The sequence below is a fragment of the Enhydra lutris genome, unplaced genomic scaffold (genome assembly GCF_002288905.1).
Source record: "Enhydra lutris kenyoni isolate GAN:26980312 unplaced genomic scaffold, ASM228890v2 scaffoldscaffold1, whole genome shotgun sequence".
Lineage (NCBI taxonomy): Eukaryota > Metazoa > Chordata > Mammalia > Carnivora > Mustelidae > Enhydra > Enhydra lutris.
This window is the reverse complement of record NW_019154085.1, coordinates 45143596-45163728: the sequence shown is the minus strand read 5'-3', so window position 1 is coordinate 45163728 and position 20133 is coordinate 45143596. Positions and strand designations below refer to the sequence as shown.

Genomic DNA, 20133 nt, shown 5'->3' with positions numbered 1-20133 from the left:
CCTATCCTCAAGCCGCATTAGACAATGACAGACACTGCTTGTCTCCTTGGCTAAAACCTACAAGGCTGTTAGTAATTAAGTAAACCTGTATGTATCCTTAATTCAATCATTACAAATTAGATAGCTCTTATGACAGAAAACCTAGGCACAGATTTGAAATCTGCCCATTCCTAAACACTTCTGAAGGTTAGAATCACCACGATTCCATCCAGTGGTCACCAGGAGTGGTTTCCCAGGAAACAGCATCACCTGGGGAGCTCTGAAGAGGCAGCCAATGGCTCACCTCTGCAGACACAGCCACGTACTGAGCCGCACAGCCTGGGCGTGGGTAAGCCCTGCCCACGGCCACAGACTCGGGGATGAGAACTCAGCTCGTCTCACCCACAGCACCCCAGCAGGCCGGGAGAAGAATTCTGACCTGGCTGCTGCCCCCGTGCTCAGGTTCTAGGAGCAACTACCAAGACATGAGGTCCAGTAAGGCAAAGAGCAATCAACCGCACGCTAGATGTTTTGTCCACTGGACACCAAGCAACAGAAAGCCTGGAGCCATCCCGAGGACACGCGAGTCCCCCGTCCGGGAGCGTGCAAGGACCAGAAGGCAGCGCCGCAGGTGTCTCCTTCGGTTAGAACTGGCAGTGAATGCTGTGGGAGCGTCCTTGGTCCTAATGCAGGCAGTCATCTGACTGGCTAGTTCCTCGGTGCGGGCCTCCTAAAATCAATTCGTGTCTGGAAGCTCTTCCAAGGGAAAGGGCAGAGAGTTCACGAGACCTGCTGGCGTGATGCGAGGCACAGGTAGGTAAGAGAACAGGTGCAGCGCTGCGGGAGGTCCTCCACTTAGACTCCGGCCAGATGCAGGCACTGACTGAGCTACCACAGCTGGTCCATGCAGCCAAGAAACCATCCTGGGAGGAAGGCAGTTAAGAGACGACACTGCCACGAGAGAACATGGGAGTGGTAGGGAAGAGTGAGTGTGGACAAATGCCACAGGTCACCCCCAGGAGCAGGGAAAACAGACTAGCAAGTTCGTGAACTGCATTTCTGTACTCTACCTTTTTTTTTCTTTTTTTTTTTTTTTTTTACCAAAACTCTCTTTTCATTTAGATATTAGAAGGCTTTAATCAAACAATGAACTTGAGAAGTAAAAATATAAACAGAAGCACAGTTCTGGAAAGTGCTAGGTGTCCTCCCCGCTGGAGCTATGAGCAGGCCAACTCAGCCCGTACGTACACACACCACAAGGCCCACTTCGTGAACATGCTACCATGAGAATCCAAAACAGAGATACTGAGGAAGGACAAAATGAAGTTTTGTATGGACTTTTCAGCTGACAATGACCCCAGGACTGTCCAATGCCCCGAGCACCTGAGATGGAATTACAATCCATGAGAAAAAGGCCACTTCTGCTTCACCAACAGCCAAATGGGATTCCGTCAGCAGCACAGACAGGATGTGGTTCACAAGGGCAAGAATCGGTGTCAACTTTCACTGCAGATCACCTTCCTCCTCACTGTAAGCAACCGCCACGCTTGAATTCTACTCATAAAGCAGAAACTTTTTTATGGGGTCTGGCAGAGGCAGCGAGGGAATCAGATGGAGTCGGTATTTGCCAAGAGCTCTTCTCACGGCCACACGGCACAGACTCAGCAAGGTCCTGGGGACACCTGGAATGCCATGGGAAGAAAAGGAGACAGAGGGAGGGAGGTTAACCAAAGGCTCGCTAGATGGACAGACAGAACCACACTGAATGCCCACGGCCAATTTCCCAATTTCACAGTGGAGAGAGCGGTGCCTGGGGAGGAAGGTCTTGTCGTCTGCTCCTCCCGTCTGCAGAAGAAGTTCGATCTTCACCTGCGGCACCTGCTCACCAGGACAGCACCACCTTGACCAGGTTTAATTTCCTAGACAGAAACAAGAGCTGACCACTGAAGGCCCTGGCAGGTGTGAATGACGGACCTTCACCTCCTGTCAGCCTCTGCTCTTGTCAGTTCCAGAAACTCCAGGGGGATCCAGAAGAGACACGCCGAGCAGTCTATGAGGAGAGCAGGCTGACAATTCTGCTCTGGGTCAGAACAGCCCGGCCGGGCCTCTGCCTTGTGAAGCAGGCATGACACAGGCAGCTTCTCTCAGCAGGACTCCGAGTGACCATTAACCAGCCCCTTTGGGGGAGGCTCAACGGGAACATGTCATAATGACTGGCTTAGGAAACTCCAACAACAAAAACACAATAAACTCAGGTTCTGTGAGAGGCAAGGGTTAGGGAAAGGTTTTCAACTCAGATGCCCTCGAGACCCAGACGAGGAGGAGGCCGGATGCAGGCAGGTCACAGACAGCCCACAGCAGCCAGCAGGAGGCACACAAGGTCCACCTCTGAGCCCCAGAGAGGGCCTCGGACAAGAAGACCCAGCCCAGATCAACTGCAAACAACCTGACCATTGACTGATTAATTCATTAGCAAAATCTTCTTTCATAAATAAGCAAGCTATGGAGTTTATTCTAACAAAAACCAAAGGTATCACACAATAAACGTAACGGTAATTTGAGTGGAACTGAAGAAAGGGAATGAGGACACCTAGAGGAGGAAGGGCCTGCCACCTGTTGTCAGGCAACCATTTAAAAACCATGCGTAAGTGAAGGGCTTTGGGGTCAAAAAGCAGAGCAGAGAGGTAAAGAGACTATAATTCCAGGAACTTCCAAGGTGAACTTTTATATATTTCTTTGTATCGATTCTTGGTGTCTAGGAATTTGAAAAGACCACTCTGGAAGTATTCTGGAAACAGCCTAGCCCTAACTGCACATTCTAAGTGCTTCGTTGGAAGAGGTTTTTTTTTAATCACTACAGCTCAATTCATTCAACTGACCCACACAAGTCAGAAGGGAACTCAGGCCACTTACTTCTGGCCTCTTTAAAGACCTGCAACGCCTCGGGGTCCACCTTCCTTCTGCCTCTTGACTCTGGGCCCAAGGATTCCCACTTCACCAGGTTCAGGTTGGCTCCAAACTCAACAAGCAGGCTCACGAAGGCTGCCTCACAGCCATGACGCAGGACAGCATCCATGACACACCTGGGGGAGCCCCGGTAGAAGCCCTGCGTGTTGACGGGACCATTGCAGTTGAAGTCGGGGTTCGCCCCCGCCTGGAGAAGCAGCTTGAAGCACTGGAGGTTGTGGTAGGCCGCGCTGATATACAAGGGGCAGACCACCAGGGAGGTGAGGCGCCGGGAGAAAGGGGGCCGGATGTCAGGAGTCAGGTGGTGGTTGACGTCGACGTCAGCCCCATACCTACAGGGGAGACACAGGGACAGTGAGACCTCGCGGTGGAACTACCGAAGCCACCAGACCCCCACAGCACTGGTGACAGGCCTGACCTCTGTGAGCACCGGGACGCCACTGAGGAGGCACCACCAATCACAGCGGCCTCCTGACTTGCAGAGCTGAGACCATTCCGAACAACTCGGAACCCACTCACAAACACTCATCAGGGAACTCTTCAGAGCCTCTCAAGAGCAGACAATCTTATGACTAGTCAAACTACTTCAAGACAAAGAATAAAAAAGGAAAATTTCCAAATTCATCTTATGAAATTAGAACAATCCCAAAACCTGACAAAAGCCACACCATTAAAAAAAACAAAAACAAAAACACCTACCAACTAATTTCACTTGTGAGTATCAACTTACCCACCTTCGATAACATGTTGGCAAAGCAAATCCAAAGTATAAACCACGACTTCATGCAGGTTATTCCAAGAATGCAAGGGTGGTTCCAATATTAGAAATTCTAAGAACCCTGTCCATCATATTCACAGAACTAAGGGGAAAATCATGATTACCCTTATAGATGGAAAAAAACGCAGCATGGGACAAAACCCAACACTAATGCAGGTTTATAAGTACTCAATAAAATAAGAAGTGATAGACATTTCCTTCACAAGATAAAACCCAGATGTTGGTGTCTCACCTAATAGGGCAAGGGGTGGCTCTCCTATGGAGGCTGGGGCGAGCCATCTACACCCACTCTCCAGCCCATTCTTATTCAGGCATTTTAAAGATTTATTTATTTACTTGAGAGAGAGAGAGAGAGAGTGCACAGCTTGATCTCAAGACCCTGAGGATCATGACCTGAGCCGAAATCAAGAGTCAGACAACCAACCAACCGAGCCACTCAGGCACCCCTAATTCAGGCATTTTAAATAAGGGTATTAGTGCAATCCGACAAGAGAAAGCAATTAGCTGATGAAGATCATAAAGAAAGAAAAAAAGCTTTCCCTATTTTCAGAGGATATGACTATGTCTGGAAAGCCCTGAGTAATTAATGAAAATACAATACGCAATGAATTTATTAAATACTTTAGTAAAGTTACAAAACCAACAGCCTTCATCCATACAAAAATAAGTTCAAATACAAAATGGAAAACACCTCACTTATGAAAGCAAAATAAATTTCAGAATGAGAGATCTAAGCATAAACTTAACAGTACATATCCAAAATTTGCATAAGGGAAGTTAAAAAATACGCCTAAAGTCCAACAAGTGGAACTCAGAAATGGGGAGCCCCATCGCTACCTTGGAGAGGAGGGCTCAACACTAGTAAGAGCTCAATTTTCCTGAAGTCTATTGTATAAGTGAAAATCCCATTCTTGGAGCTAAATAACTTGATTATAAATATAAGCAAAAGTAACATCTCTGCAATTCCAGAAGCTGATGATAAAGTTCATTTGGAAGATCAAAGAAGAAAAGATGTAAAAGCAAAGCTTTTTAACATGTAAGTTAAACAAAGAAAAACCTGTGCATGGCAAACAGCAGCATAAGCAAAGTAAAGCAGTAAGTGGAAAAGTTGGAGGGCTGTTACAAGGGATTAATAGCCTTATCACAGAGAGAGCCAACAAAAGGGAATGATGGGGGTGGGGGCAGGCCGGGGTGGCACAGTCAGTTAAGCATCTGACTCCTGGTTTCAGCTCCGGTTGTGATCTCAGGGTTGTGATCCAAGGGTCGTGATCCTGCGATCGAGCCCCAAGCTGGGCTCTATGCTGTGCACCCAGTCTGCCTGAGACTCTCCTCTCCCTCTTCACCTCCCCTCTGCTTGCTCACGCGCTCTCTCTCTCTCTCTCTCATATAAATAAGTAAATCTAAAAAAAAAAAAAAAAAGCTTAACTGCTCTACAGGAAAATGAGCTAGAGATGTTGACAGCGGCAAGCATCTCTCAGTCATCTGAAAAGATACTCAGCCTCATCGTAACACAAACGCATATTAAAACCACCTTTACACCTGAAACTAATGTAACATTTTACTTTTTTAATTAAAATTAAAAAAGAAACTACCCTGAGATACTACTTCTTACCTATCACACTGGGGAAAATCAAAATTTTATTAACCAAGCTTTAAAGAAACAAGAAGTCTCATTCAGTTCTGGGGGTGATGCAAAATGGAACAATCCCACTAGCACTGGAACAATCGCACTAGCACCCACTAAATTTGGCAAGAACTGGGAAAACTACATATCCATTTACCCTCTGACCCACCAATCACACCCTTGGAATCTCTTCCCAAGTTGCATCTGCAAAATTCCAGAAAGATGCACGCACACAGCAATTCATTAAAATGTTATATGTAACAGCTGAAGGCAAGAAACAACCCACAGGTCCCTCAAGAGGAGATTGGGTGAACAAACCGTGGCCCACCCACCTAAAGCAGCACTGAACCGCCATGAAAAGGTGTGAGGAGTGTCACCACTGCTCCAGAATGATCTCAGAACACACTCAGGCAGGACAAAGTGTGTACTATGCTACTGTTTATCGGAGAGAAAGTGGTTACAATACATTTGTGTATCTGATACACACCTAGACATATGCACGTTATGCTTATTTTTTCAACAATGGAGGGATCAACTATGAAAGCTTAAAAATGGTCATCTACAGGGAAGCTGAAGGAGACTGACACAGAAGCTAGACCTCTTTTAATACATGTTGTTTTACAGACTTGACTTTGGAACCACATAAATAAGTCATAAAACAAATTAAATAAAAGGCAATCCCCCAAAACTAAAAGCAAAAAGAAAACCACTTTAGCCCAACTGTGTTCCAGATGGTGCCATGCAGTCCTGACTGCTGGGGGCCTCCTCTTTCTGGGTGTACTAAACCGCCAGACCCAGTGGCAGAGTCCCCTGGAAGGCCCCGAGACAGGAAGCACAGCTCGCCGGCCTCATGCTCACAGCTGTCCCCGCAATGATCCCTGCCCAGATGTGAGGAAATCATCTCTTAGGGGACAGGTGCGGGAGCTGCCTGACCTGCCAGCCGCATTCTTCAGCAGAGCCAATCTCTAAATGACTCTAAAAAGGAAGGGGCTTCGGGTCCCTACAAGGGACCTGCCCTTGTCCCTGCCCTCAAGGGAGTCTAAATGTATGACTTACTACCGAGAGTTTGGAGATCCTCCAGCCCAAGTGCAAACTACCAATCTCGGTCCCTTTCATCGAAGCAGAGGCCATGGACTCAAGCACGGAGGGCGGCCTGGCTCAGGGTATCAGAGTCCTTGCAAAGCCGAGAGTGTGCTTGTTAAAAATGCTGCCTGGCGTGGGGCGTGAGAGCCCACACCAGGTGAGGAGTCGTGTGTGAGAGGCGGCAGCAACATCAGACTGGCTACAGATCAGGATTGGCAAAATAAATAAATGTGTTAAGGAGAAGGGGAATCAGGTCTCTGCTGGAAAAGCAAATAATAAAGTCAGAAACGGAGAAGTAGGATGTACCAGACTAGATTAGAAGTATCAGGGTGAACTCAACTGTCAATGTACGTAGATACAGAAATATAGACAAAAACGTGCATGTAACCTTAGCTCTGTCCAATTGGAGGCCCTGAAAACAGCAACAGCCCATAACCAAAAAACACTATCGGTATCCACATCTTGGCCTCTAAGCACCACTCTCCACTAAAAGAAACCAGGATGCTTTGAAGAAATGACTCATTCCAGGGCTAAGACAGGCACAGTACTAGATGAGCCTAGACTACGTTGTTAAAAGAGAAAGTAAGAAACTGGTCAAAGGCTGCAGGGGACATGTCCTAAGGACAGAGCTAGGCTCCAATTTAAAGCCAAATCGGAGACAATCTGAGCATCAAAATAAGTAATACTACTATGCGATTGTAACTCCCTGGATAATAAAACTGTAAGTCTAACACAAATAAATTAAAAATCTGATGAGAAATACGATATATATGTGTTGCATGGTCCCTTGCCACAAAACACGAATTAAATAATTACAGAGGGGAAAAAGAGTAGCTTTACAGTGGAGAAACCCAACAGACACCACCTTAATCAAAAGATCACACTGACATCAGCAGTGACGGGCCCAAGGACAACCCTGTGCAACCGGAGAGGACGTAAAGAGCACAGCCTTGCTCCTGGGAGAGCCCGGCCAGGCACGCGTTATGGGCTCCCCTGAGTCACCACTAGACAGACGGCACCAGCTTCCCTGAGCTTCCATCATGCCAGACAGCCCTCCGATGCCACCCAGGTTTCATCGGCACATGTTTCATGGAATTAGGAAATGCCAGCATGGAGAAGCAGAGAAGAGGGGCAGGCAGGCAGGCAGATGCCTAGGGCACAGGAAACAGCCCCATTTTCCAGGCCATGCTTTAAATGGCCAGCCAGCAGTCCTATTCTCTGGCCTGTCTCTTCAACACATTTGGAGTGCACGAAGGAACCTCTCCTTGAAACCCACACACCTGCTTGCAGGCGGCGCAGGCCTGAGGAGGAGAAGGGAGGGGCACACAGACCAATGTGTTCCCAGGACAGTCCTTTCCCCACTGAAGCCGCCGTCAGACACCACAAACGTAACCTCACCCAGCCTCCTAGACACTCCAGCAGGGACAGGAGAAATGCTCCACACCACACACCAAACCAAGCAGAACTGCCATTTCACTTCACACACTCAACCAATAAAGAAAGAGAGAACTAAATTTTAAGCAGTGATTTTTTTTTTCCTTCTCTTGTTAGGGATAGGTCTTCCAAAAAGTTTGTAATTTTGGGCAATATGACAATCTGGTATTAGCTGGGCGATGGGAAAGACAGCCCTTCATCCACTCATAAAAATACGCTGGATAGGATCCAGTTAATTTTAATGCTGACTATTTTCCAAAATTCCCCTCCTGTTTTTAATATCTTTGGCAAGGAACCACTGGGACAACTCAGTGAATCAATATAAATTTTGCACATACAGAAACATCACTCCTTTACCTTTTTTAAAAAAACACCAGCAACATTTATCAAGGGAATTTACAAGTAACGAAATGGAATTCACTTGCAGAGAAACAGCAAATCACGGCATGACAGCAGAGAACCCTGCGTGTAAGAACAATGACCTAGGAAGGCAGCTGCTGACATCAGATTTAAGATTGTAGTATTTGCTCAGTAACTCAACCATATCTCTCTCATTTTCCAACAGTCACTAAGTCAGTTACCTGGTAATTTAAAAAAGAGAAACCTTTCTGACATGTGTTCTCGCTACCTCATTATAATAGTAACGTCCTAGCTCCATGAGGGAATGCAATGTCTTAGTAACGGTAACACTTTCTCAAATAGGGCATCTGTACATGCACTTCTCAAAGTCAAGCCTGCAGTTAATCCAAAGCAGTTGTGCATCATGAACTGACTGAAAGGCCTTAACGGGATTTCTGGAACCAAGATGAAATTTCACTGATTGATCCTATTCAAAAATATTTCCAAATTAATGACTTATATTCTCTAAGATGCAAAGATATGGGACTAAGGTGGCTTAGATGATCAGGCTAAAAATTTTTAAAGAGAAGGGAAATATCATAATACCCTCATCTGTCTTGCCAAAAGCCAATCCCACAGTCATTTAAAAAATAAAAATAAACAAACTTTTTAATCAAAGTATATCCTCAGTACCTAATTCAAAAACCACGCACAGCCCTAGGCAAGGGGACGCCAGGTCTCTTGCTCCTCAGAACCATGCCCACTGCTGCCTGTAACAACAGGACCCTCACCCAATCCTTTCCACACTGAAAATTGTCTACCTAAACTGTACTCTGTCCAACCACAAGAAATGCCTCCAGAGCAAAGCATGGGAAAAAAGCATCTTAGGTAGAAAGAAGTCATTGGAGACACGGAAAATGAAAATATAATCTGGTTCAAATTCTTTAAAAATGTACATGGTACAACTAAAATAAGACCATAAACCATCTAAAATAACAGAAAGGGAAAGCAAACAAATACAGATCATGGAACAAAGATACAAAATAAAGAACAGCTAAGAAACCAAGAGAGAGACATAGACCTAACATCAGCTGTGGCAATTAGGTTAACTGTACTTAAAAAACAAAGAATCCTATATGGTCAAATAAGAAAGGTGAGCACCCAAAGAACTACTTAAGCCCACGAAGATTAAAAACTGAATGTGACAGAATATGGAAACGAGCCTTCAATGAGACCTACAGTTCCCTTTTGGTTTGATAGTGAGCATAACCGACAGGAAACAACTTTTAGCATCAAAACATAGGAAACAAAAAACACTAGAAATAAAAGGGGAAAATGACAAATCACAACAGCAATTAGAGACTAACAGACTTCTCTGAACTTGGGGCAGAGCTGATGGCTAAAAATGGAAAAAAAGAGAGGGACCATGAGTAAGGCGACTGAGGCTACCACACTGCCTCCTGCAAATAAATACCCATGGTCACATGCTTTGTTACAAGCATCCACATCGTGTGACAGTAAAATAAAAAATAAATAAATAAATAAATAAATAAAAACTCAAAAGAAGCCCCAAAATGCAAATTATTTGTTCCACATTACCTGAGCACGACAAGATAAAAGTAGTTCATAAAAATGTGCATTAAATTTTTCTCCTCCATAACCACAAGAACAAAGAGGAAATCAACTTCAATAATACCTAACTTAAATATGGGGGAAAAGCTTAGCAGGTAAGAACAAAGCTACAGGTGAAAGAAATAATAACCTTGAAAGCGGACACTCTGAGAAGAGTAATGAATAATCCATCCATCATTCAACTGAAAAAGGAGAAAAATAAAGTAAAATTAAGGAAAATGGGAAAAAAATAAACTAGAAATTAGTAAACAGAAAAAGAAGAGAACTGACAAGAGCAAAGAAGTAGCTCTTTAAAAGGACTAACAGACGGGGCGCCTGGGTGGCTCAGTGGGTTAAAGCCTCTGCCTTTGGCTCAGGTCATGATCTCACAGTCCTGGAATCGAGCCCCGCATTGGGCTCTCTGCTCAGCAGGGAACCTGCTTCCCTCTCACTCTCTGCCTGCCTCTTTGCCTACTTGTGATCTCTGTCTAATTAATTAATTAATTAATTAATTTTTAAAAAGACTAATAGACAATTCTTCCAACACATCTAACTTTCCAGAGAGAGGGGGGTAAATACAGACAACAAAGAAAGAGACGGCCGCCATGGGAGGTAGTGGCCACGGGGCCACGTCCCCCACAAGGGCGCGAGCCAGGCAACGGTGGCCGGGTATCCACAGCACTGACCTGATGAGGGCCTGCAGAAGGTCGGCCCGGCCCACCCGCGAGGCATGGTACACGGGGGTGCTGCGGTGGTGCCGGCTGCCGTTGGGGTCAGCGCCAGCTTCCAGGAGGATCTGAGCGCTCTCCAGGTGTCCGTTCACCACAGCCACGTACAGGGCGGTCTGTCCTTTCACGTCCACGAGATCCACCTCGGCCCCTTTCCGGATCAGGAAGTCCACACAGTTGCCGTGGCCTGCGGTGGCCGCGATTCTCAGCGGCGTGCAGGGGAGCCAGCCACAGCACCAGACAGACTTCTCGTTGATGCGGCTGAGAAAGAGCACAGGGAAGCCAGGCTGTGGGGGCAGCTGGGAACCCCACACACCGCTCTGCTTCCTTGCAGACTGGTCCATGCCGGGAACAGAGAGCAGGAGGGCAACCTCTTCAGACAGACACCACGGTACTTCAAGAGTGCCTCCGCATGTGCTGTTTTATGAAACGCTGGCTCCACGTGTGGGGCAGAGCAGAACTGCAGAGCCCATTCCACAGCGGAGGGCCCTGAGGCACAGGCAGACTGATGGGCCCAGAGCTAAGACCTCAGACCTCTCAACTCCAGCTCCACAAAGGATGGAAGGGTCTGCCCAGGGAGGCAGCAGAGGATGAACAGCAGACAGTCTCTGGCAATGTGCCAGGGTCCCAAGGCCCCTTCTCACCAACCACTCACTATGGTGGCCTAAGGTTGGCCTTGGCACCCTCACTGGGACCGGGTGACCCCTGTGGTCCCCCTACCTGTAGCATAGCACAAATGCCAGCCTGTGGGAACTGCTAAGGTCACGCAGCGCTCCACTCCCAGCCAATATCAGCTGAAGAAAATGGGCTATGCTCAGCCCTCATCAAAAGTGACCGTCAGACTGGGACTCCTTGTCAAGGAATGCCACGGCCATGCAGCCCACTGACCCACCATGTCACCAACTGAGACAGTTCACTTCAAGCTCCCAGGGCAGCTGTGAACAAGCCTGGCCATCCAGCTCACAACAGAGTGACACAAAAGGATGCAGTGGGTCAGGGGCTCCTCCTCCAGCTGAGCCCTGGCTCCCACTAGCCCAGAAGACCAAAGTACTCATGGTCACAATATAGAGCAACAAAAATCCATCAGCAAGAAATGGATTTACTAAAGCCAAATATAAGAAGAAAGGTAAAAAAAGTACTTGGAAAAGCAATATGAAAATACCTAGTTGAACTCTATTTTATTCTATTGTTTTTATTGTACTGTTGCATCTGCAAACTTAAGGCTTCCTTTGGGCTTGAGTCATCTGCATTAACTATTCATGAGGAATCCATCTGCCGTCTTTGTATGATGATTCCTTTCTGGATATTTAGAGCTTTTTTTTAAAAAAAAATACTTATATCTATTCTAATGAAATAATGCTAGGGCATCAGAAGTAAAAAAAAAGAAAGAAAGAAAGAAAGAAAGAAAAACCTATTCTTCAATTGTTAGGAATACCTCCCTTGAGAGCTATTACAAAAAGCAGCATTAATTTCAATATTGACACGCAGACATTTCTTCCATCAATTCACTACCATCTTAACCCCGAAGGGAAAAGAAACACAAAGCAGGAAGGAGTTTTGGGTGGCAGGTCAGCTGATAATCTAGCTAGGGCTCCAATCTCCAACCCACAAAGCAATCTGAGAACACCCAAAGGGAAGGCAGACTCTGTGCTCTGCCAGGGGTCCCTGGCGGGAAAAAAGGAGTATCAACACCCGCTGCTGTGAAGGAAGAGCCCGAGCCAGTGTGGAGGAGCAGGGAGGAGCAGGTGGACTCTGGCAGGCAGCAGGCCGGGCACTACAGGAAGAAGAAGGTGAGCATACTGCATATCCCTGGGTGACGAGACAGCTGGTCTGAGGCTGAGCACCAGGCCCGGGGAGGGCAGACACCTGGGGACCAGAGACACCAGAGGAGGGTACATCCAGGAAATCTGCACCCACAGCGGGGTAAGCACATGAAAACAACAAAGTTAGGGGAACTCACGTATACAGCTTAGGGTAAAGAGCCACAAGAGACTTGGAAGGAGGCAGGACCACTCTTGAAGAGAGTAACAGTGCTGCCATCAGGACTAATAGCAAGAAAGCTGACATCAGAGGGGGCCAGAAGTTTCCAGAAAATACCAAGGTCAATGACCGAGCTGGACTCGAATTCAGGTCTCCCTATCCTCACCACTGGCTATCTCCTACTAGTCTGACCATTCTCCCTCCGTCTCCTCCTCCACCCGTCTTCACCTGCTCACCAGGGAGACACAGCGCCCTCACGGATCACACCCCTCAGCTTCCAGCAGCAGCAGGCCTGCCCCAGGACAGCGATGCTCACCTCCGGTAGCTCTCCTCCTGCAGCAGGCTCCTGAGGGTCTGGAGGTCCCCCACGTAGGCTGCATCATGGAGTCTCGTGTCCTCACAGTGCTCCAGCGGATGGTCACAAAACTGCTCCCTCAGCCACTCCTTCAAATTAGGACCTGCACTGAAGAGAGGGGCTCCTGTCAGCTAAGGGAAACCATGCTGACACCAAACGAGGCAGGGGCGGGGGGAGGGGTGCCTTCTGCCTCCAGCCCTTTGTCTTCAGGCTAAAGGTCTAACTAACTAAGCTCAAACGTTCCAGAATAAACCATTCCCATCCTCCAGAAATGCCCAGAGCTGAGAAAAATACGGAATGTCTCCCTTAGTGAAACAAGCACATTCCTGACACCAAACCTGACAAGGGCGATAATTTTTAAAACGTTGGTGGGGGGGGCACCTGGGTGGCTCAGTCATTAAGCGTCTGCCTTCGGCTCAGGTCATGATCCCAGGATTCTGGGATCGAGCCCCGCATCAGGCTCCCGGCTTGGTGGGAAGCCTGCTTCTCCCTCTCTCACTCCCCCTGCTTGTGTTCCCTCTCTCGCTGTGTCTCTCTGTCAAATAAATAAATACAATATTAAAAAAAAAAAAAAAAACATGTTGGTGGGACAGGAGGCAAGGAGTCAATCCTACTGAAGAATACGGAAGATCCTACATAAAATAGCAAGGTGCAACTTAAAATACATACCAAAAACCCACCACAATATTACTCTGTTTATCCCAAGGATGTAACAGTGTCTTGATATTGGGGGGAAACAAATAATCATCGCCTGTATTACAAGAAGACACTTGCATCTGGCAAAATTCAACAGGCACACAAATGCTACTGCTTGTAACATGAATGACTATAGTGAGCCGACCTGGGCCATGACCCCACAGGAGTCGCCATGCACAACTCATGAGACCGTAACCTAAGATGGGTATACTGTACTGAATGTAAGTTACACCTCAGTAAGAAGGAAAATGTTAAAATATATGCATATGAACAGAAAGCCAGCTTCACATAATGAAGACTATACAACTGGAAAACAGTAAAGTTAACTAGAGTCAACCGTACCATGTGCTTGGACAGGGTGAGTCAATGCTGGAAAAATTTTAAATGATAAGAAATAAATTAAGTGGTTTAACAAATCTCTTTGGGTTTTTATGTGAGATGTGACAGAAATATGACAAAAGTCTATCTGGAAGGGCACCTGGGTGGCTCAGTCAGTTAAGCATCTGATTCTTGATCTCAGTTCAGGTCTTGATGTCAGGGTCCTGAGCCCAAGCCCCACTATGGGCTCCATGCTGAGTGTGGAGCTTACTTAAAAAAAAAGTTTATGTGGAAACATGACTGAAAAAAAATCACGTTTTTTAGTACATATGAGAAAAAAACCCAACCCATTAACAGAATGTATTATCTCTTATCAGAATAAAAAATAAAACAGAATCAGTTGCCCAAAAAAGACCTTAGTATAAAGATAAATGGGTATAAGGGGTGCTTGGGTGGCTCAGTGGGTTAAGCCTCTGCCTTCAGCTCAGGTCATGATCCCAGGATCCTGGGATCGAGCCCCTCATCAGGCTCTCTGCTCAGCAGGGAGCCTGCTTCCCCCTCTCTCTCTGGCTACCTCTCTGCCTACTTGTGATCTCTCTCTCTCTTTTTCTGTCAAATAAATAAATAAAATCTTAAAAAAAAAAGATAAATGGGTATCAAAATCTGAGGAATAGAAAGAGTAGTTGCTATAGACTGAATGTTTGTCTCCCCCAAAATGTACTGGAATCTTAAACTCCCCAAAGTGATGGTATTAAGAGGTAGTGACTGTGGTAAGTGATTGCACAGATCATGAGAGAAGAGCCTTCGTGAATGGGATTAGCGTCCATATAAGAGAGACCCCAGAGAGCTCCACACACCCTCCACAGGGTAGGACAAAGTAAGAACACTGCCCCCTCGAACCAGGAAGCAGGCCCCTGGCAGACAAAGAACATGCTGGGCCTTGGTCTTGGGACTTCCCAGCCTCCAGAGCTATGAAAAATAAGTGGTCAACAAATCTGTAAAATCAGACCCCTGTTTACAAATTATCAAGTTCTTCCCCTCACACTGGAGCCCAGAAATCAAAAGTTCTGTGGACATCGTCACAGACAGGGGCCTAAGGAAAGAGCATGACCGTGGACTCCCAGCCTGTGACCAGGCACCGGTGGAAAGCACACCCCTCCACTGGGACTCCTCCCGATGCAGGCAGCCTCAAGGAACCCTCAGGGCAGCCTCCACCCTGATCTTCCTTCAGTTGTTCTCCTCCACAGCAGTTATCCTGCAGTTTCACCCGCCTGAGTGAAAAGGCTCAAAGCAGGGGCGAATATGATTGAGGAAGTGTAGCGCCAGATGGACAGGTAAGTGGGAGCTACAGACGTTAAGTTTTTCTCTGGGCCTCCCTCTGCCGGCCTCTTTTCAACCCACTCCCTGGCCCAGCTAGGCAGTTTCCTCTACACCCAGCTCCAGATCCAAGGACACTTCAAGTTAGCGTTTCTCTGATCAGCATCTCGCTGTCAACGCAATTACTCCACACAGGACTCAGACCTTACCTGGAAATCTGTGCCCCTCCACTCCCAGGCCTGCAACACTGTAAATAACGAAACAGTACTGCCCAGACAGGAGAGGTGCTGCATACTGGCCAGAGCAGCCTGTGTTCCACACGACTCCCCTCTGTACTGGGAAGCCGCCATCCATCCTCCTCTCGTTCCATCTCTCCCTCACGTTCAAATGACATCCCAGACACTAAAGTCCTGATTCAAAGTATCAACCAAATTCTAGGAGAGAAGGGGCTTTGTCTGAACTGCCCTTGTTCACTGGGGTGTCCCCACCCCAGGCAAGGTCTGGTCCATAGCAGTTCCTCAAGGAAGGTCTGCTGAAAGCACGGATGGAGGGACGAAAAGCGCAAGTCCCCAAGTGTCAACTCCTTGGAGGGGTAGCTGTGCAAACACCCAGAGGAACGTGTGAGGTCCAGAGCACAGAAAAGCATTGGGTACACAGGGCCAATTCAGCAACGAGCACAGAGGAAATCCCACCACAGGTTAAGAAGGAACCTCCCCTGAACACAGCAAAGAACACACTTGGCCTGCAACTTCACATCTGCTTAGTAGTTGGGTCTCGGGGTGAAAACCCTGCGTCTGATGGCTCTTCTGAGTGGTGAGCGTGCGCATTTCCAGCTGCCAGCTCTGCAGGTGGGCCACGGGCCCCTGGACATGCTGTGTCACGGACAGCTCGCTGAGGGTGCTGTTATCGCGGTCCCTTGCCTGTGCGTGTGCGGTAGCAGCCCAGTCAAGCCGTGGGTGGCGGCGCGGAGAAAAGACACCTGCTGTCCCGAGGGACCGGCCTCTGGGGGCTTCCCAGACCCCTGTGCTCAGAACTGGATGACAACCCGCATCCTGTTCTTAGGGTCCTATCACATCCCCACCGGCTCACAGACCGGCAGTTAGAAAGCAAGTTCCCAGTGCGACGATGTCCCCGCGAGGCCGAGGAGCGGGCACACGCAGCAGCCGGGCCGCCCCGTCCGGCGTGCTGCGCTGACCCGACCCCGGCGGCAGGGCGCGGCTCCGTGGGCCTGGCCCTCCGGGGTCGGGAAGGCACAGCCCCGGCCCACACGCAGCCACCAGAGCCCCTCGGCCAGGGCGCTGGCCCCTGTCCTCTGACGCCCCGCCCCCCCCCCCGCGGCCCGGCGGTTACACGCACGTTACCTGCGGGCCCCGGCCCGGCCCGCCCGTGGGGGCCGCCGCCCTCCGCCATGGGTGCCCCGGCCTCGCCCCGTCCGCGGCCCTGGCCCTGGCACTGGCCCGAGCGCGCCCCGCCGACCGGAAGCAGAGCGGCGGAGGCCACTTCCGGCGCCGAGGGCAGGTGGGCCGCGTCAGGGGCGCGGCTTCCGACGGGCGCGCCCCTCCCTCAAGGGCTTACGGGGCTCTGCGAAGGGAGCCAGCGCCTCCGCCTCCGGGCTCCAGTCGGAACGTGAGACCCAGAGAGGGGGGGCGCGCGCTGCCGGGAGGCGCGCCGTCTCGGGGGCGCGCGCCGGCAGCGCGGTGGTTTCTCTGCGGGAGTGGAGGAGTCTGGGAAAACACGCTCACCTGGGGGGCGGAGCCTAACTCATCCCCCGGGAGCTCTGGGTGGTGGAACCCGTCCCCGCCCCCGCGAGGGAGGCGTGGCCTTGTGCCTAGCGGTTGTGGGCAGGGCTGCGGGCGAGTCGCGCGGTGGTTTGGGACCGAACTCGGTCCCGCGCCGGGCGTAGTTCGCTGTTCAGGTGATCCCTGCGCTCCTCTTTGGGTTGGAGCAGCCCCGCGAAGCGCGTGGATGCGAAGGTGCCGGACGTCCAGCCCTAGTCACCGCAGCAGGTTGTGCGGGCTGGGCGCCGCTGCGGTGAGCATATATCTACGTACTGAGAGAGGAGTGCGTTCCCGGAATCTCTTCCATGAGGGGGGCCTCGTCTGTGAAATAGTGCCCAGTGCCTCACACTAAGCATTTATTGAATAAATTGGGGAACAAAGGAATGCATCTTCCTGCACTCTCGCGCTTAAACGTTGTCAAACGATGTGTATAGAGTTTGCATTCTTGAGCGCGATTCCCTTGGCTGCAGAGCTAGCCGGCCCTGCGAGGGTGTTTGATGCGGGAAGAGGGCTTCCTGCAATGCATTCGCACTCGATAAGGGCAGAGAGCACCCCTGTCAGAGGCTTGGGGGTGACGCCCTCTGTGCCACAGGGCAGAGAGCCAGGGGCGTGCCCAGCCCACCGGCCCTCCACCACAGCTGCCACGGGGAACACCCGGGAGCTTCCCAAACACCCCAGCATGAAAACAAGCCAAGTGTCCGTCAGCGGTGCAATCGGTAAACAGAGTGTGGTCTGGTAAACAGAGTGTGGTCTGGCCATCGTGGAATGATACTCAGCCTTCAAAAGGAACGGGCATCGGGTGGCTCAGTTCCTTAAGTGTCTGACTTCAGCTAGGGTCGTGACCTCAGGGTCCTGGGATGGAGCCCCTCATTGGCCTCCCTGCTCAGTGGGGAGTCTGCTTGTGCCTCTCACTCTGCCCTCCGCCTGCTTATGCTCTCACGCTCGCTCGCTCTCTAATAAATAAAATCTTTAAAAAAAAAAAAAAAGAGGAAGAATATTCTGACACCTTCTACAACATGGATGAACCTTGAGGACATCATGCTAAGTGAAATAAGCCCATCACAACAGGACAGATACTGTATGATGTGACTTATATGCGGCACCTAGAGGAGTCAAATTCATAGAGACAGAAAATAGTGTGGGTGCCTGGGCTGGGGAAGGGAAGAACGGGGAGCTGATTAAAGGACGCAGAGTTTCAGTCTGAGAAGAGATAAAGTTCAGGAGATTGACCAATGTACAACAGTGTGAAGGTACTTAACACTTAATTGTACATTTTTAAAAGGTTAAAATTATAAATAATAAAATAAAAAGGTTAAAGGAGTAAAGTTTATTATGTGTATCTTACAACAATTGAAAAATAAGTAAATGAAGGAAAGAAGCAAGCTAGCAAGCTTGGCCCCGCCCCACCCCCATTGCGGAGGTCCTGACAAAGCTGGTCTGGGGTGTGGCCTGGGAGCCCTGTCCCATGGGCTTCTGCTGTGCTGGCATCAGTGCCTTTGCACTGAGGGGTACATGGCCCTAGCAGAGGATCACTCTGTGCCAAAGCCTGGCCCTGAGGTTGCCCTCAGAATGCTGTTTCTTCGTAAGAAAGATCAGAGGCCCCACTTGTATGCACAGCCTCCCACCCTCCTCCACAATGCCTGCCAACGGGGACCAATGCTGTCTATACTGGAAGTGGCACTAACCCTCCTCCACGAGCCTGAGGTTAAGAGGCTGGTGCTGTGCCCGAAACACACAGACACCCCCAGTCTCTCCTTTTAGCACCCATGTTAAAGATCCCACAGCAGGGATCTGCTATGCCCTCACCACAGGGAGGGGGAGAGTCCCTAGCGTGGAAATCTCAGCCCTTATGCCTGAGTCGTGGGGACAGGTAGTGACTCACAGCAGAAGCGGCAGACTCTTAGGGAACGACTCACCTGCTCCCAGGAGACCAACCTTACGGCTTTGCCCCAGACTCAGCGGGTTCCCGAACATAGGACTCCCAGTTTTTAAAACCAGAGTGGGTTGAGAACCCTCCCCCCACCCCTGAGATTGCTCCCAACCAGCCTGCCTCCCACTGCTTCCCTCCCTCCCCACCAAGTTAATATTTCCTGCTGAGCCACTCGCTGAGATCAGCCTCTGTCCCCCGGGGCTGACAATTCCTAAGCGATCCTCAGAAGTCCCACATGTTCCTTAGCTGGACACTTGGGGCCCTTCGTACACACGCTCCAACGTCCTACCTCCTGCAGCTCCCAAGACACATCCAGAACCTGGGGTCTGCCCACAGCAGGTCCTCCTGTCCCCACATAAGCAGCCCAGGGGGCCACGTCCCTCGGCTCCCCAGATGCCTCCCCCTCCCACCCACTGGGCAGCTGACGCCTGGGCTCTCTGCCAGCCTCCGCCCACACATGGCCACGTCTATCTCTCCCCACCTGGGCTTACAGCCCCACACGGCTGACGCTATCTCTGCCAGCAGACCCGTGCGTTCCTCGAAAGCTGCCTCTGGTCAGATGGGTACTTTGACTCTCTCTCAGGACTTGTTATTGAACAGATGGATAAAGCCATTTATCAGCCAGAACTGACAGGGTGCCTTGTCCAGGTGCTGTGCCTGGACCCTCAGGCAGGCGTGAGCCCACCCGAACCCTGTCCACAGAACCCATGGCCCAAGGCAGCAGGGGGCATGGTGGCTCCCCAGGAGGACAAGTCCACCCCCTAACCCCTAAAACCTGTGAGCGTGATCTTGTTGGGAAAAGGGTCTTTTTTTTTTAAGATTGTATTTATTTATTTGACAGAGATCACAAGTAGGCCGAGAGAGAGAGAGAGGAGGAAGCAGGCTCCCCGCTGAGCAGAGAGCCTGATGTGGGGCTCAATCCCAGGACCCTAGGATCATGACCTGAACCAAAGGCAGAGGCTTTAACCCACTGAGCCACCCAGGCGCCCAAGAGGTCTTTTTTTTTTTTTTTAAGATTTTATGTATTTGACAGAGAGAGACACAGCAAGAGAGGGAACACAAGCATTGGGAGAGGGAGAGGGAGAAGCAGTCTCCCTGTTCAGGAGGGGAGCTTGATCCCGGGACCCCGGGACCATGACCCGAGCTGAAGGCAGACACCCAATGACTGAGCCACCCAGGTGCCCCTGGGAAAGGGGTCTGGCAAATGTAATTATAA

The 20133-nt window shown here is 49.6% G+C and overlaps 1 protein-coding gene across 3 annotated transcripts; it reads right to left on the bottom strand.

The window, feature by feature from the left end:
- Positions 1–1049: 1049 nt before the first annotated feature.
- LOC111142262 (ankyrin repeat and SOCS box containing 1) lies at positions 1050–16783 on the bottom strand. Of its 3 annotated transcripts, none has more exons than XM_022495321.1 (5): positions 16571–16783; positions 12840–12981; positions 10502–10804; positions 2893–3278; positions 1050–1661 (listed from the first exon to the last, which is right to left on the bottom strand). In XM_022495321.1, the coding sequence occupies exons 1-5, from the start codon at positions 16617–16619 to the stop codon at positions 1534–1536; spliced, it is 1008 nt and encodes a 335-aa protein (XP_022351029.1). In that variant the 5' UTR covers positions 16620–16783; the 3' UTR covers positions 1050–1533. The 3 variants fall into 3 exon arrangements, with proteins under 3 accessions (XP_022351029.1, XP_022351020.1, XP_022351034.1); XM_022495312.1 differs by lacking the exon at positions 16571–16783 and adding an exon at positions 15419–15621; XM_022495326.1 differs by lacking the exon at positions 10502–10804.
- Between the last annotated feature and the right edge of the window lie 3350 nt (positions 16784–20133).